Here is a 17278-nt window from a genome sequence, read left to right as displayed (position 1 = left end):
GAATCCTCCTCCCCCTCCCCCTCCTCCCTCTCTGCAGGTGACTTTGTCAACCATTTTGAAAAGAAGGTCGACGACATCCGATCCTCGTTTGCTAAGTCAAACGACACCGCTGGTTCTGCTCACACTGCCCTACCCTGTGCTCTGACCTCTTTCTCCCCTCTCTCTCCAGATGAAATCTCGCGTCTTGTGACGGCCGGCCGCCCAACAACCTGCCCGCTTGACCCTATCCCCTCCTCTCTTCTCCAGACCATTTCCGGAGACCTTCTCCCTTACCTCACCTCGCTCATCAACTCATCCCTGACCGCTGGCTACGTCCCTTCCGTCTTCAAGAGAGCGAGAGTTGCACCCCTTCTGAAAAAAACCTACACTCGATCCCTCCGATGTCAACAACTACAGACCAGTATCCCTTCTTTCTTTTCTCTCCAAAACTCTTGAACGTGCCGTCCTTGGCCAGCTCTCCCGCTATCTCTCTCAGAATGACCTTCTTGATCCAAATCAGTCAGGTTTCAAGACTAGTCATTCAACTGAGACTGCTCTTCTCTGTATCACGGAGGCGCTCCGCACTGCTAAAGCTAACTCTCTCTCCTCTGCTCTCATCCTTCTAGACCTATCGGCTGCCTTCGATACTGTGAACCATCAGATCCTCCTCTCCACCCTCTCCGAGTTGGGCATCTCCGGCGCGGCCTACGCTTGGATTGCGTCCTACCTGACAGGTCGCTCCTACCAGGTGGCGTGGCGAGAATCCGTCTCCACACCACGTGCTCTCACCACTGGTGTCCCCAGGGCTCTGTTCTAGGCCCTCTCCTATTCTCGCTATACACCAAGTCACTTGGCTCTGTCATAACCTCACATGGTCTCTCCTATCATTGCTATGCAGACGACACACAATTAATCTTCTCCTTTCCCCCTTCTGATGACCAGGTGGCGAATCGCATCTCTGCATGTCTGGCAGACATATCAGTGTGGATGACGGATCACCACCTCAAGCTGAACCTCGGCAAGACGGAGCTGCTCTTCCTCCCGGGGAAGGACTGCCCGTTCCATGATCTCGCCATCACGGTTGACAACTCCATTGTGTCCTCCTCCCAGAGCGCTAAGAACCTTGGCGTGATCCTGGACAACACCCTGTCGTTCTCAACTAACATCAAGGCGGTGGCCCGTTCCTGTAGGTTCATGCTCTACAACATCCGCAGAGTACGACCCTGCCTCACACAGGAAGCGGCGCAGGTCCTAATCCAGGCACTTGTCATCTCCCGTCTGGATTACTGCAACTCGCTGTTGGCTGGGCTCCCTGCCTGTGCCATTAAACCCCTACAACTCATCCAGAACGCCGCAGCCCGTCTGGTGTTCAACCTTCCCAAGTTCTCTCACGTCACCCCGCTCCTCCGCTCTCTCCACTGGCTTCCAGTTGAAGCTCGCATCCGCTACAAGACCATGGTGCTTGCCTACGGAGCTGTGAGGGGAACGGCACCTCAGTACCTCCAGGCTCTGATCAGGCCCTACACCCAAACAAGGGCACTGCGTTCATCCACCTCTGGCCTGCTCGCCTCCCTACCACTGAGGAAGTACAGTTCCCGCTCAGCCCAGTCAAAACTGTTCGCTGCTCTGGCCCCCCAATGGTGGAACAAACTCCCTCACGACGCCAGGACAGCGGAGTCAATCACCACCTTCCGGAGACACCTGAAACCCCACCTCTTTAAGGAATACCTAGGATAGGATAAAGTAATCCCTCTCACCCCCCTTAAAAGATTTAGATGCACTACTGTTCCACTGGATGTCATAAGGTGAATGCACCAATTTGTAAGTCGCTCTGGATAAGAGCGTCTGCTAAATGACTTAAATGTAAATGTAAATGTAGTATGGATGAACTGCTGCCCACAACCTGTCATTTGAAGGAATTTCTTCTGTGGTGGTACAAACTTTAATTAACCTTGGTACACAGAAAGCATTGTGCACTATCACAGAAAAATCTTAATTATGTGTACTGTAACACCACATTCAGGTTGATTTTTCATCAGCTTTAATACAGGTTACTTATTTATTTGCCTAAGCTTTCCATCCATTCCCTCTTTCACTTCAGCAGTGATAAATTCATGAACTTATTTGACGAAAAGATCATGATCATTAGAAAGCAAATTACAGACTCCTCTTTAAATCTGCTTATTCCTCCAAAGCTCTGTTGTCTTGAGTCTGCACAACACTGCCAGGACCTAGGATCAAGGGAGACACTCAAATGTTTTTAATACTATATCTCTTGACACATTGATGAAAATAATCATGGCCTCTAAACCTTCAAGCTGCATACGGACCCTATTCCAACTAAACTACTGAAAGAGCTGCTTCCTGTGCTTGGCCCTCCGATGTTGAACATATTAAACGGCTCTCTATCCACCGGATGTTTACCAAACTCACTAAAAGTGGCAGTAATAAAGCCTCTCTTGAAAAAGCCAAACCTGGACCGAGAAAATATAAAAAACTATCGGCCTATATCAAATCTCCCATTCCTCTCAAAATGTTTTGAAAAAGCTGCCTTCCTGAAGACAAACAATGTATACGAAATGCTTCAGTCTGGTTTTAGACCCCATCATAGCACTGAGACTGCACTTGTGAAGGTGGTACATTACCTTTTAATGGCATCAGACCGAGGCTCTGCATCTGTCCTCGTGCTCCTAGACCTTAGTGCTGCTTTTGATACCATCGATCACCACATTCATTTGGAAAGATTGGAACCCCAAATTGGTCTACACGGACAAGTTCTGGCCTGGTTTAGATCTTATCTGTCGGAAAGATATGAGTTTGTCTGTAGATGATTTGTTCTCTGACAAATCAACTGTAAATTTCAGTGTTCCTCAAGGCTCCGTTTTAGGACCACTATTGTTTTCACTATATATTTTACCTCTAGGTGATGTCATTCGGAAACATAATGTTAACTTTCACTGCTATGCGGATGACACACAGCTGTACATTTCGATGAAACATGGTGAAGCCCCAAAATTGCCCTCCCTGGAAGCCTGTGTTCCAGACATAAGGAAGTGGATGGCGACAAATGTTCTACTTTTAAACTTGGACAAAACAGAGATGCTAGTTCTAGGTCCCAAGAAACAAAGAGATCTTCTGTTGACGCTGACAATTAATCTTGATGGTTTTACAGTCGTCTCAAATAAAACTGTGAAGGACCTCTTAATCTGGACCCTGATCTCTCTTTTGACAAACATATCAATACTGTTTCAAGGATAGCTTTTTTCCATCTACATAACATTCAAAAATCAGAAACTTTCTGCCCAAAAATGATGCAGAAAAATGTATCCATGCTTTTGTCACTTCTAGGTTAGACTACTGCAATGCTCTACTTTCCGGCTACCTTGGATAAAGCACGAAATAAACTTAAGTTAGTGCTAAACACGGCTGCTAGAATCTTGACTAGAAACCCAAAATGTGATCATATTACTCCAGTGCTAGCCTCTCTACACTGGCTTTCTGTTAAGGCAAGGGCTGATTTCCAGGTCTTACTGCTAACCTACAAAGCATTACACGGGCTTGCTCCTACCTATCTTTCCAATTTGGTCCTGCCGTACATACCTACACATACGCTATGGTCACAAGATGCAGGCCTCCTTACTGTCCCTGGAATTTCTAAGCAAACAGCTGGAGGCAGGGCTTTCTCCTATAGAGCTCCATTTTTATGGAATGGTCTGCCTATCCATGTGAGAGACACAGACTCGGTCTCAACCTTTAAGTCTTTATTGAAGACTCATCTCTTCAGTGGGTCCTATGATTGAGTGTAGTATGGCCCAGAAGTGTGAAGGTGAACAGAAAGGCACTGGAGCAACGAACCGCCATTGCTGTCTCTGCCTGGCCGGTTCCCCTCTCTCCACTGGGATTCTCTGCCTCAAACCCTATTACAGGGGCTGAGTCACTGGCTTACTGGTGATCTTCCATGCCGTCCCTAGGAGGGGTATGTCACTTGAGTGGGTTGAGTCACCAACATGATCTTCCTGTCCGGGTTGGCATCCCCCTTGTGTTTGTGCCTTGGGGGAGATCTTCGTGGGCTATACTCGGCCTTGTCTCAGGATGGTAAGTTGGTGGTTGAAGATATCCCTCTAGTGGTGTGGGGGCTGTGCTTTGGCAAAGTGGGTGGGGTTATATCCTGCCTGTTTGGCCTTGTCCGTGGGTATTGTCGGACGGGGCCACAGTATCTCCCAACCCCTCCTGTCTCAGCCGCCAGTATTCATGCTGCAATAGTTTATGTGTCGGGGGGCTAGGGTCAGTCTGTTATATCTGGAGTATTTATCCTGTCTTTTCCGGTGTCCTGTGTGAATTTTACTATGCTCTCTCTATTTCTCTCTCTTTTCTCTCTCTCTCTCTCTCTCTCTCTCTCTCTCTCTCTCTCACTTTCATTATCTCTCTCTCTCTCTCTCTCACTTTCATTCTCTCTCTCTCTCTCTCTCTCTCTCTCTCTCTCTCTCTCTCTCTCTCTCTCTCTCTCTCTCTCTCTCTCTCTCTCTCTCAGAGGACCTGAGCACAAGGACCATGCCTCAGGACCACATGGCCTGATGACTCCTTGCTGTCCCCAGTCCACCTGGTCGTGCTGCTGCTCCAGTTTCAACTGTTCTGCCTGCGACTATGGAACCCTTACCTGTTCACCGAACGTGCTACCTGTCCCAGACCTACTGTTTTCAAGACCTACCTGTTGCACCCTCTACAACCACTGTGATTATTATTATTGGACCCTGCTGGTCATCTATGAACATTTGAACATCTTGGCCATGTTCTGTTATAATCTCCACCTGGCACAGCCAGAAGAGGACTGGCTACCCCTCGCAGCCTGGTTCCTCTCTAGGTTTCTTCCTAGGTTCCGGCCTTTCTAGGGAGTTTTTTCTAGCCACCGTGCTTCTACACCTGCATTGCTTGCTGTTTGTTTATTTTGGGCTGGGTTTCTGGACAGCACTTTGTGACATCAGCTGATGTAAGTAGGGCTTTATAAATACATTTGATTGATTGATATAAACATACTAATTTCTGTTGCCTCTGCCCTGGCAGGTTCCAGTTCATGCTGTGCTGTGCTGTGGTGTGGTTGTGAGTGTGACTGCATCCCAAATGGCACCCTATTCCCTATATAGTATTCTACACTTGACCAGAGCCAACCGGGTCCTCAGGACAAATATACTGCTCCTCCACCACTACTTCCTCCTCCTGCTGCTCCCCAGCCTTGTCACCTGAGCTCCAGGAAAATCCGGAGGAAAGAGAAGGAGAGGGGAGCTCTGACAGGGGAGCTCTGACTGCTGGTTATATGATGAGCCTCTGCCAGTCCAAATTAGGCGCTGGGCATGTGGAAACCACATTTAATGTGCATGTGTGCAAATATTTATTGACCTGTGTAAATGCACCGGCCTCTTTCACTGGATTGATATGACAGCCAGGCCTTTCTCCTGAGCTGGAGAACCAGTTAGAGGAAAGAGGGGGTGAATAGGAGAGTAGTCCCAGATTGATTTCTCTGGCCAGGCTTTCATTAGGTTAATGAGAGAAAGTGCAGTTAGTGGATACAAACTAATTATGGAACTACTTTGGAAAAAGTCAGCATTGATTCTGTCTTGTTTATCCATGCTAACCCACTTTCATCTCAGCCAGTTGTCACTACCTAGGTAACTTAAACAAATATATCTGGGTGAAGATAGTGTCTTTGTCATTGGCATTTTAGATATAAACCCCCTTTTCATCTCAAGTTCTAAAAATAACAGAAAACTCAGCGTTGATATCTTCCTGGATATTCAAGCATAATTATATGCATAATAATGAGATCATCTTTCATAAATGAACAGGCCAAATTGCGTTGGATTGCTTTAATCAAAGTTCCTCTTGAGCATTATTGGTAGGGATGTTAACGTTTTAAATGAACCCTTGTATAATATTAGTCGTCTCTTCTGTGCTCCGGTCCTCATTATTTAGTCAGATTATTTAACTTTTTACTGCAGTGGGCTAAATCAGGGTCATACAGAATGTTTCTTAGTAGTATTAAACAAATATACTTTGAAAGAAAAGTACAGACCTCACACACATGGTTATGGGCTTTAAAAAAATATTAGAGTTTAAATGTATATGATTTTGAGTTTGCATCCCAATATTACACTTTCTATATCACTGAAGACTGAAATATAACGAAACCGTTTGTAATAGAAACACCTGATTGTCAGTGGGTTTTTGAAATAATGTTTATTAATTATGAAATGATGAACGATTGTTTGTATGCTGTTCTTTGTATGCCATTTTAATATTTGATAATTAACCAATGATATTAGGCCACTCTTGGCCATGATTACAGACACCTGTGTCTTTTGACACTACATAAACGAGTCATCCCGCAGTGTTTGTGATTATACCCTGATGAAGACAGCTTGGCTGTCGAAACGTTGGTAATTAAATTTAGCATCTGAGCTCCTAGAGTGTGCGGCTCTCTTTTATTTTGATTTACATGTTCTGCTATATCAGCTGGGTAGATTTCTAAACTGGACAGGATGCTGGAAAAACGTTGCAGAAAATCTGTCAAACTATCAGCATCTAAACACGCGAAACATGCCCTGAGATTAGAGCAAGGCTTCTGAAAGGATGTAATTGTGGTTTTCATTTATAGTTATCGACAATTATGCTCAAACTTGTGAACTATACACAATCAATGATGAGTGGGCATTCTTCTGAACCAATGGCTGTCATGCACTCCCTAGGTTGGAACAACACATTGAGGAGGATGAAGGATGTTAACTGGAAAGAAAATCTATGAAAAATAGACAAACAGGCAGCTTTAAAGTTCAGCAGAACAACTGGGAACTTGAGAATGCATTTTCATGACATGTTTTCAACAGAACATGGAGCCCAGATAAAACGTAGTCTAAAAAGATACAAAGACAGCTGGAGTTGAACCAAGGACAGGGTCAGGAAGGGTCTGTCTACCTTAAGCACTTTCCTGGATTCGGTAAATGGGGACAGTGCATCTCTCCAGACAGCAATGTCTCCACTGTCTCCTCTCTCCTGCATCTTGTCTCCCTTCCTCTTCAGCCATTAGGTCTCCATACATTATTGATTTTCTGACTTACTTCATACCGATAATGTTTATGATAAGTATTCGTATCTGGAACATAAAAGATATTCCACATAAGCTTGTGTGTAGTTTATCTGTACACTTAGGCTACAATTGAACCGATTCCATTGCGAATAGCTGCATGAAACTATGTAGGCTAATGCCATGGAGTTAAGAACATGCCATGAGCTCACTCTACAGTTAGCTTGAAATGTCGCCAATGGAGCTGTCGAATTAGACATGTTTCTGTCGTTCAATCGGTTCGTAGTTTGTCAAGGAAGGCGGTCACGTGTGTTTGTGAGCAGAGGACCACTAGTCCACTAGGGGCAGTGGAGCTATATTGTTAGAAGCACACGGACTTCGGTTTCACCTACTAATGAATGATGATGCAGTGAAATAGACTCCATTTAGTAATGTAACCTGTGGCGTCCCACTAAGGATAGATACACCGGCATATTATACATTGAGACTATCAGAGTTCCTAGAAACTAATCCTCAACAGTCTCCATGATGTGGCTGGTTCACCAGAGACCAGATTTCTCTCAGAGTATAAAGGGCTTGTGCCATGAACAAATGCTGGGTGCTTGTCTTATCTACATACACCCACCCATTACTCCACAGATAAAAGTCTACCCCTCCACTGTGAGGGAGAAATATCAAATCAAATCAAATGTATTTATTTAGCCCTCCTTACATCCGCTGGTACCTCAAAGTGCTGTCAATCCTGTCTCAATCCTGTCTCAATCCTGTCTCAATCCTGTCTCGGAGCTCCACGGACAATTCCTTGGACCTCATGGCTTGGTTTTTGCTCGGACATGCACTGTCAACTGTGTGACATGATATAGACAGGTGTGTGCCTTTCCAAATCATGTCCAATTCATTAATTCACCACAGGCGGACACCAATCAAGTTGTAGAAAAATAACAAGGAAGATCAATGGAAACAGGATGCACCTGAACTCAATTTTGAGTTTAATAGCAAAGGGTCTGAATACTTAATTAAGGTATTTCTGTTTTTAATTTTTAATGCATTTGCAAAGATTTCTAAAAACCTGTTTTTGCTCTGGCCTTATGGGGTATTGTGTGTCGATTGATGTGGTAAAATATTTATGTAATCCATTTTAGAATAAGGCTGTAACGTAACAAAATGTGGGAAAAGTGAAGGGGTCTGAATACTTTCTGAATGCACTGTACATGAAAGAAGCCATTTGATTATGATTACTAAAGCGTAGGAAAGGGAAAGGGGGATACCTAGTCAGTTGTACAACTGAATGCCTTCAACTGAAACGTGTCTTCCGCATTTAACCCAACCCCTTTGAATCAGAGAGGTACCGGGGCTGCCGTAATCGACATCCAACTCTTCGGTGCCCGGGGAACAGTGGGTTAACTGCCTTGCTCAGGGGCAGAATGACAGACGTTTATCTTGTCAGCGTGGGGATTTGATCCAGGAACCTTTCGGTTACTGGCCCAACGCTTCTAACCACTAGGTCTGTTCAAAACAAATTATCATCTGAGGAGAGCAATGCTTTGGGGAGGTGAAAGTGGATTTAAGTGACTCCTTAAAAAATAGGCCTAGCCTCCCCATTTTGTTCAGTTCCTCCATAGCAGCATCCCTCATATGATACCCCATGGCCCCTGCACGGCTGCCTAGCAACCAGGCGAGCAGCGCTGCAACATCAGCTCCCACTGCGCGACTGATGTTTCAGCCCTGCCTGGCAGGAGGATCTAAAATGATGGCCACCCGCAATATGCCGAGCTATGTTGTGGTGTTACCAAGAGGTGAGCGGAGACGCCACTTTTTTGTCCTCAAGAATCCATTATAGCCTGGCTACACAGGCCCCAATTTGCATAATAAAAAGCGAAATGACCAATCCCCTAAAATTACAAATAAAGGGCGCACCCATGCAAGACGGTCCCTCCTCGTGACATAATCCAATTCCCTTTATGCGGGTTGACGTTGGAAAATAAGAGCATCTGCCATGCATGGGCTATGTCAACTCGAATATAACAGAACCACCATGTAATACGTTTAAAGCCAAAAGAAACGAATTTCTAACATCGAAAAGAATAGATAGGCTATACTATTCTGACGAAGAATGTCAATAAATCATAGGCATCCATGTCTGCTGCGGCAGAACAGATTGCTGGTGATGATTAGCAGACCAATAAAAATGTAGGCCATAGTAGGCAGCACAGCTGGGAGAAAAAGGTGGATCAGTTAGGCTTTTGAAATTATATTATAGGGAATTAGAAATGTTATTAATTTCAGGTTGGAGATGGTTTTATTTTCTACATCACTGGTCATTCTCCCATCAGTGTTATGACAAGCATGCATCACACATTATAGTATAGGCTTACGTTTAATTGCGGAGCAATGTCACCAAATGAAAGGTGTGTATCGGCAAATGGATTATCACGAATATGTTGATAGGTTAAATTACTCAAAACGAATTTACATCAAAGAAAAAAAACATTCAGGTATTCAGGTTATGTTGAGCGCTTACCTCAGTGCATTTTCCGCGCCTTGTCCTTTGTGGGTGCGCGTCACACCCTCTGTCGTAGGAATTAAAACCCAAGTAACACTATCTGCAGGAATTAAAATGCAACGCTAATGTTTACAGTGCTTGGTGATTCCGCTATGTCTGCCTCTACCGTGGCCGTTGGTATATATCCCCGTTGTTTTTCATCGTTGAGCGCGCCTGGACCTGCCCATCGCTAAGCCTGCCCACACTCCAACACCCTGACCTCCGTAAATATCTTCTGCACGATCCGACACCGCCTGCACTCCACAAAATTCTACAGCAATTTATTTGATTTGATATAACTTTTTGTGAGAAAACTTCACCTTGGAATTCAATGTAAATATGGTGCACACCCCAATGGTGTTAGTTTTATTTTTGTCCTATGACAGCCTGGAATTGTAATATTGTAAAAACATTGAAGCTGTGAACACGAATTACATCAAACTGGCGCCACCTTGTGCTCGAGGTTGAAAATAAGGAGCCAAAGGAAAAACAAACAAAGACCATTAGGGCCTACCCTTCTTCATAGGCCTGGCATTTAGAGGCAGAAGCTATAGGCCTGACATTTAGAGGCAGAAGCTATAGGCCTGGCATTTAGAGGAAGAAGCTATAGGCCTGGCATTTAGAGGCAGAAGCTATAGGCCTGGCATTTAGAGGCAGAAGCTATAGGCCTGGCATTTAGAGGCAGAAGCTATAGGCCTGGCATTTAGAGGCAGAAGCTATAGGCCTGGCATTTAGAGGCAGAAGCTATAGGCATGGCATTTAGAGGCAGAAGCTATAGGCCTGGCATTTAGAGGCAGAAGCTATAGGCCTGGCATTTAGAGGCAGAAGCTATAGGCCTGGCATTTAGAGGCAGAAGCTATAGGCCTGGCATTTAGAGGCAGAAGCTATAGGCATGGCATTTAGAGGCAGAAGCTATATGTATGTAGGGGTGGCGGTCAATGATCAAATATGACTATATTAGTCAGTCAAATTACATTTAGAAGTGCATGTGTATTGTTTACTTTGTTAGGTGATCATTTAATTTATTATTATTATTATTTCATGCAATCCTACACATTTTGCCATGGGGTGTAGAGAAAATGTTGCTGTTTTAAACAAGTTTGTTGCAATTCTACACATTTTGTAATGGGGTGGAGAGAATATTTAGCAATTTTACAGGTCATTTCGTGCAATTCTACACATTTTGCCATAGGGTGGAAAGAATGTTTTCAGTTTTTAATATGATATCGAAGTCAGACTGACTAACAAAATCAATGGCCGGGCGGTTATTCGACCATGATTACCACAAGTTTAGATAGCTGGCTGCTAGACTAATATACCAATCTACATGTTTTTTTTGCTGACATGGCCAATTGAGTGACTATCACTGACTGACACAAGAGAAAAACTGCTAAAGCATAAACACATTTTGAAATTCTACTATTCTAACTCTCAACTCTATGTTGAGACGCCCCTTTGGTTTGTGCGAAATTGATCGAACGCAACATGGAACAGTTTTTGCATGTTGCGTTTCAAATAAGGAAATCAGTCAATTTAAATAACTTCTCTTGGCCCTAATCTATGGATTTCACATGACTGGGAATACAGATATGCATCTGTTGGTCACAGATACCTTAAAAAAAGGTCTGGTGTGGATCAGAAAACCAGTCAGTTTCTGGTGTGACCACCATTTGCCTCATGCAGCGTGACACATCTCCTTCGCATAAAGTTGATCAGGCTGTTGAATCAAATCAAATCAAATCAAATGTATTTATATAGCCCTTCGTACATAAGCTGATATCTCAAAGTGCTGTACAGAAACCCAGCCTAAAACCCCAAACAGCAAACAATGCAGGTGTAAAAGCACGGTGGCTAGGAAAAACTCCCTAGAAAGGCCAAAACCTAGGAAGAAACCTAGAGAGAAACCAGGCTATGTGGGGAGGCCAGTCCTCTTCTGGCTGTGCCGGGTAGAGATTATAACAGAACATGACCAAGATGTTCAAATGTTCATAAATGACCAGCATGGTCGAATAATAATAAGGCAGAACAGTTGAAACTGGAGCAGCAGCACAGTCAGGTGGACTGGGGACAGCAAGGAGTCATCATGTCAGGTAGTCCTGGGACATGGTCCTAGGGCTCAGGTCCTCCGAGAGAGAGAAAGAAAGAGAGAATTAGAGAGAGCATATGTGGGGTGGCCAGTCCTCTTCTGGCTGTGCCGGGTGGAGATTATAACAGAACGTGGCCAAGATGTTCAAATGTTCATAAATGACCAGCATGGTTGAATAATAGTAAGGCAGAACAGTTGAAACTGGAGCAGCAGCATGGCCAGGTGGACTGGGGACAGCAAGGAGTCATCATGTCAGGTAGTCCTGGGACATGGTCCTAGGGCCCAGGCCAGTTGAAACTGGAGCAGCAGCATGGCCAGGTGGACTGGGGACAGCAAGGAGTCATCATGTCAGGTAGTCCTGGGGCATGGTCCTAGGGCTCAGGTCCTCCGAGAGAGAGAAAGAAAGAGAGAAGGAGAGAATTAGAGAACGCACACTTAGATTCACACAGGACACCGAATAGGACAGGAGAAGTACTCCAGATATAACAAACTGACCCTAGCCCCCCGACACATAAACTACTGCAGCATAAATACTGGAGGCTGAGACAGGAGGGGTCAGGAGACACTGTGGCCCCATCCGAGGACACCCCGGACAGGGCCAAACAGGAAGGATATAACCCCACCCACTTTGCCAAAGCACAGCCCCCACACCACTAGAGGGATATCTTCAACCACCAACTTACCATCCTGAGACAAGGCCGAGTATAGCCCACAAAGATCTCCGCCACGGCACAACCCAAGGGGGCGCCAACCCAGACAGGCTGACCACAACAGTGAATCAACCCACCCAGGTGACGCACCCCCAGGGACGGCATGAGAGAGCCCCAGTAAGCCAGTGACTCAGCCCCGTAACAGGGTTAGAGGCAGAGAATCCCAGTGGAAAGAGGGGAACCGGCCAGGCAGAGACAGCAAGGGCGGTTCGTTGCTCCAGAGCCTTTCCGTTCACCTTCCCACTCCTGGGCCAGACTACACTCAATCATATGACCCACTGAAGAGATGAGTCTTCAGTAAAGACTTAAAGGTTGAGACCGAGTTTGCGTCTCTGACATGGGTAGGCAGACCGTTCCATAAAAATGGAGCTCTATAGGAGAAAGCCCTGCCTCCAGCTGTTTGCTTAGAAATTCTAGGGACAATTAGGAGGCCTGCGTCTTGTGACCGTAGCGTACGTGTAGGTATGTACGGCAGGACCAAATTGGAAAGATAGGTAGGAGCAAGCCCGTGTAATGCTTTGTAGGTTAGCAGTAAAACCTTGAAATCAGCCCTTGCTTTGACAGGAAGCCAGTGTAGAGAGGCTAGCACTGGAGTAATATGATCAAATTTTTTGGTTCTAGTCAGGATTCTAGCAGCCGTATTTAGCACTAACTGAAGTTTATTTAGTGCTTTATCTGGGTAGCCGGAAAATAGAGCATTGCAGTAGTCTAACCTAGAAGTGACAAAAGCATGGATTAATTTTTCTGCATCATTGTTGGACAGAAAGTTTCTGATTTTTGCAATGTTACGTAGATGGAAAAAAGCTGTCCTCGAAATGGTCTTGATATGTTCTTCAAAAGAGAGATCAGGGTCCAGAGTAACGCCGAGGTCCTTCACAGTTTTATTTGAGACGACTGTACAACCATTAAGATTAATTGTCAGATTCAACAGAAGATCTCTTTGTTTCTTGGGACCTAGAACAAGCATCTCTGTTTTGTCCGAGTTTAATAGTAGAAAGTTTGCAGCCATCCACTTCCTTATGTCTGAAACACATGCTTCTAGCGAGGGCAATTTTGGGGCTTCACCATGTTTCATTGAAATGTACAGCTGTGTGTCATCCGCATAGCAGTGAAAGTTTACATTATGTTTTTGAATAACATCCCCAAGAGGTAAAATATATAGTGAAAACAATAGTGGTCCTAAAACAGAACCTTGAGGAACACCGAAATTTACAGTTGATTTGTCAGAGGACAAACCATTCACAGAGACAAACTGATATCTTTCCGACAGATAAGATCTAAACCAGGCCAGAACATGTCCGTGTAGACCAATTTGGGTTTCCAATCTCTCCAAAAGAATGTGGTGATCGATGGTATCAAAAGCAGCACTAAGGTCTAGGAGCACGAGGACAGATGCAGAGCCTCGGTCCGATGCCATTAAAATGTCATTTACCACCTTCACAAGTGCCGTCTCAGTGCTATGATGGGGTCTAAAACCAGACTGAAGCATTTCGTATACATTGTTTGTCTTCAGGAAGGCAGTGAGTTGCTGCGCAACAGCCTTCTCTAAAATTTTTGAGAGGAATGGAAGATTCGATATAGGCCGATAGTTTTTTATATTTTCTGGGTCAATGTTTGGCTTTTTCAAGAGAGGCTTTATTACTGCCACTTTTAGTGAGTTTGGTACACATCCAGTGGATAGAGAGCCGTTTATTATGTTCAACATAGGAGGGCCAAGCACAGGAAGCAGCTCTTTCAGTAGTTTAGTTGGAATAGGGTCCAGTATGCAGCTTGAAGGTTTAGAGGCCATGATTATTTTCATCATTGTGTCAAGAGATATAGTACTAAAAGACTTGAGCGTCTCTCTTGATCCTAGGTCCTGGCAGAGTTGTGCAGACTCAGGACAACTGAGGTTTGGAGGAATACGCAGGTTTAAAGAGGAGTCCGTAATTTGCTTTCTAATAATCATAATCTTTTCCTCAAAGAATGCTGCTTTTTAGTTAGCTTTGCGACAGTATCAAAAAGGAATTTCGGATTGTTCTTATTTTCCTCAATTAAGTTAGAAAAATAGGATGATCGAGCAGCAGTAAAGGCTCTTCGGTACTGCACGGTACCGTCCTTCCAAGCTAGTCGGAAGACTTCCAGTTTGGTGTGGCGCCATTTCCGTTCCAATTTTCTGGAAGCTTGCTTCAGAGCTCGGGTATTTTCTGTGTACCACGGAGCTAGTTTCTTATGAGACATTTTTTTAGTTTTTAGGGGTGCAACTGCATCTAGGGTATTGAGCAAGGTTAAATTGAGTTCCTCAGTTAGGTGGTTAACTGATTTTTGTCCTCTGACGTCCTTGGGTGGGCAGAGGGAGTCTGGAAGGGCATCAAGGAATCTTTGTGTTGTCTGTGAATTTATAGCACGACTTTTGATGTTCCTTGGTTGGGGTCTGAGCAGATTATTTGTTGCAATTGCAAACGTAATAAAATGGTGGTCCGATAGTCCAGGATTATGAGGAAAAACATTAAGATCCACAACATTTATTCCATGGGACAAAACTAGGTCCAGCGTATGACTGTGACAGTGAGTGGGTCCAGAGACATGTTGGACAAAACCCACTGAGTCGATGATGGCTCCGAAAGCCTTTTGGAGTGGGTCTGTGGACTTTTCCATGTGAATATTAAAGTCACCAAAGATTAGAATATTATCTGCAATGACTACAAGGTCCGATAGGAATTCAGGGAACTCAGTGAGAAACGCTGTATATGGCCCAGGAGGCCTGTAAACAGTAGCTATAAAAAGTGATTGAGTAGGCTGCATAGATTTCATGACTAGAAGCTCAAAAGACGAAAACGTCATTTTTTTTTTTGTAAATTGAAATTTGCTATTGTAAATGTTAGCAACACCTCCGCCTTTGCGGGATGCACGGGGGATATGGTCACTAGTGTAGCCAGGAGGTGAGGCCTCATTTAACACAGTAAATTCATCAGGCTTAAGCCATGTTTCAGTCAGGCCAATCACATCAAGATTATGATCAGTGATTAGTTCATTGACTATAATTGCCTTTGAAGTAAGGGATCTAACATTAAGTAGCCCTATTTTGAGATGTGAGGTATCATGATCTCTTTCAGTAATGACAGGAATGGAGGTGGTCTTTATCCTAGTGAGATTGCTAAGGCGAATGTGGCCTAAGGTTGAATGTGGCCTATGGAATGTTGTTCCAGTCCTCTTCAATGGCTGTGCGAAGTTACTGGATATTGGCGGGAACTGGAACACGCTGTCGTACACGTCGATCCAAAGCATCCCAAGCATGCTCAATGGGTGACATGTCTGGTGAGTATGCAGGCCATTGAAGAACCGGGATATTTTCAGCTTCCAGGAATTGTGTGCAGATGCTTGCGACATGGGGCCGTGCATTATCATGTTGAAACATGCAGTTTTGTAGGCACGACAATGGTCCTCAGGATCCCGTCACGTTATCTCTGTGCATTGAAATTGCCATTGATAAAATGCAATTGTGTTCGTTGTCCGTAGCTTATGCCTGCCCATACCATAACCCTACGCCAGCATGGGGCACTCTGTTCACAACGTTGACGTCAGCAAACCACTTGTCCACATGACGCCATGCACGTGGTCTGCGGTTGTGAGGCTGGTTGGACGTACTGCCAAATTCTGGTAGAGAAATTAACATTCAATTCTCTGGCAACAGCTCTGGTGGACATTCCTGCAGTCAGCATGCCAATTGTGTAACTCTGTGTTGTTGTTTTTGTCGCACTGCTTTGCTTTATCTTGGCCAGGTCACAGTTGTAAATGAGAACTTGTTCTCAACTGGCCTACCTGGTTAAATAAAGGTGAAATATCAAAACTTGAGACATCTTTGGCATTGTGTTGTGTGACAACATTTTTGTGGCCTTAATTGTTCCAAGCACAAGGTGCACCTGTCTGATTATCATGCTGTTTAATCAGCTTCTTGGTATGCCATACCTGTCAGGTGGATGGATTATTTTGGCAAAGGAGCAATGCTTATTAACAAATGAGTGCACAAAATCTGAGAGAAATAAGCTTTTTGTGCACATGGAACATTTCTGAGATCTTTTATTTCAGCTCATGAAACATCTTGTTCAGTAATGACCTTAGTGTACAGCAAGCAAACTTCATGGCTGAATCCCAAATGGCAGTGCAATCCCTTTAAAGTACACAGGAACAGGGTGCCATTTAAATTGCTAATAGTGCGCAATTTAAACACTTGCTTGCTATCATTCACCCCTTTCTATGATACATGTGTGAATATTATACTATAAATGGTGTCTTCCTGTATTATACTTATACTAAAATGTTTATTTTATTCTACTGAGCCATTTACTTCATGTTCATATTGTTATCTTTTATTATTTCTTATTGTTGCATTGTCGAGAAGGAACCTGCAAGTAAGCATTACGTTGGACGGTGTATACCATGTGTATCCTGTACATACGACTAATTCAACTTGAAACATTTGGTATGCACACAGCTGTTGTAAGCCTACCTGTGAGGTGTTTGTTGACAAACAGGCTTAGTCTCTCAGCCATTCCACTCAGTTGGGCTGGAACATCTGTAGCCTTCAAGCTCAACTCTGGACCTCGATGCCTGACCCACTGCATTTTTTCATTGTTCCCCTTTAATCAGGGACTGGTTTAGACCTGAGACACCAGGCGTATGAAATGAATGATCAGGTAGAAAAGAAAACCAGCTCCGGACCTCATAGAGTAAGAGTTGAACATCCCTGCTCCATAGAGAGAAAACGGGTTGTGCGGTGCTGCCTGCTAGTACAGTCTAGGCCTGAGAGAATATCACAAGCTATAGACTGAGTATATAAAACAGAGTATGAGTCTGAAAACTTCTCTTTCCGTGAAACAGACTGACAAGGTGAATACAGGTGAAAG

At 44.3% G+C, this 17278-nt stretch overlaps 2 protein-coding genes across 9 annotated transcripts in view; both read right to left on the bottom strand.

Moving 5' to 3' along the window:
- Window positions 1-9970, bottom strand: part of LOC115111773 (beta-adducin-like) — a 33796-nt gene extending 23826 nt beyond the window's left edge. For 4 of the 8 annotated variants that reach the window (XM_065011671.1, XM_065011672.1, XM_065011673.1 and 1 more), the window contains exon 1: window positions 9576-9967. The gene's annotated coding sequence lies outside the window, so the exon portion shown is untranslated. Of the gene's footprint in view, window positions 1-9575 lie in introns of all 8 variants that reach the window. The other 4 variants (XM_065011678.1, XM_065011679.1, XM_065011675.1 and 1 more) reach the window with 3 other exon arrangements.
- Window positions 9971-14078: 4108 nt separating this feature from the next.
- On the bottom strand, window positions 14079-15777 carry LOC135565316 (uncharacterized). The gene has a single exon (XM_065011670.1). The coding sequence runs from the start codon at window positions 15771-15773 to the stop codon at window positions 14337-14339; it is 1437 nt and encodes a 478-aa protein (XP_064867742.1). The 5' UTR covers window positions 15774-15777; the 3' UTR covers window positions 14079-14336.
- Between the last annotated feature and the right edge of the window lie 1501 nt (window positions 15778-17278).

This window comes from Oncorhynchus nerka, linkage group LG27 (genome assembly GCF_034236695.1).
Source record: "Oncorhynchus nerka isolate Pitt River linkage group LG27, Oner_Uvic_2.0, whole genome shotgun sequence".
NCBI lineage: Eukaryota > Metazoa > Chordata > Actinopteri > Salmoniformes > Salmonidae > Oncorhynchus > Oncorhynchus nerka.
The sequence above is the reverse complement of the archived record's forward strand: the minus strand, read 5'-3'. Positions and strand labels throughout refer to the sequence as shown.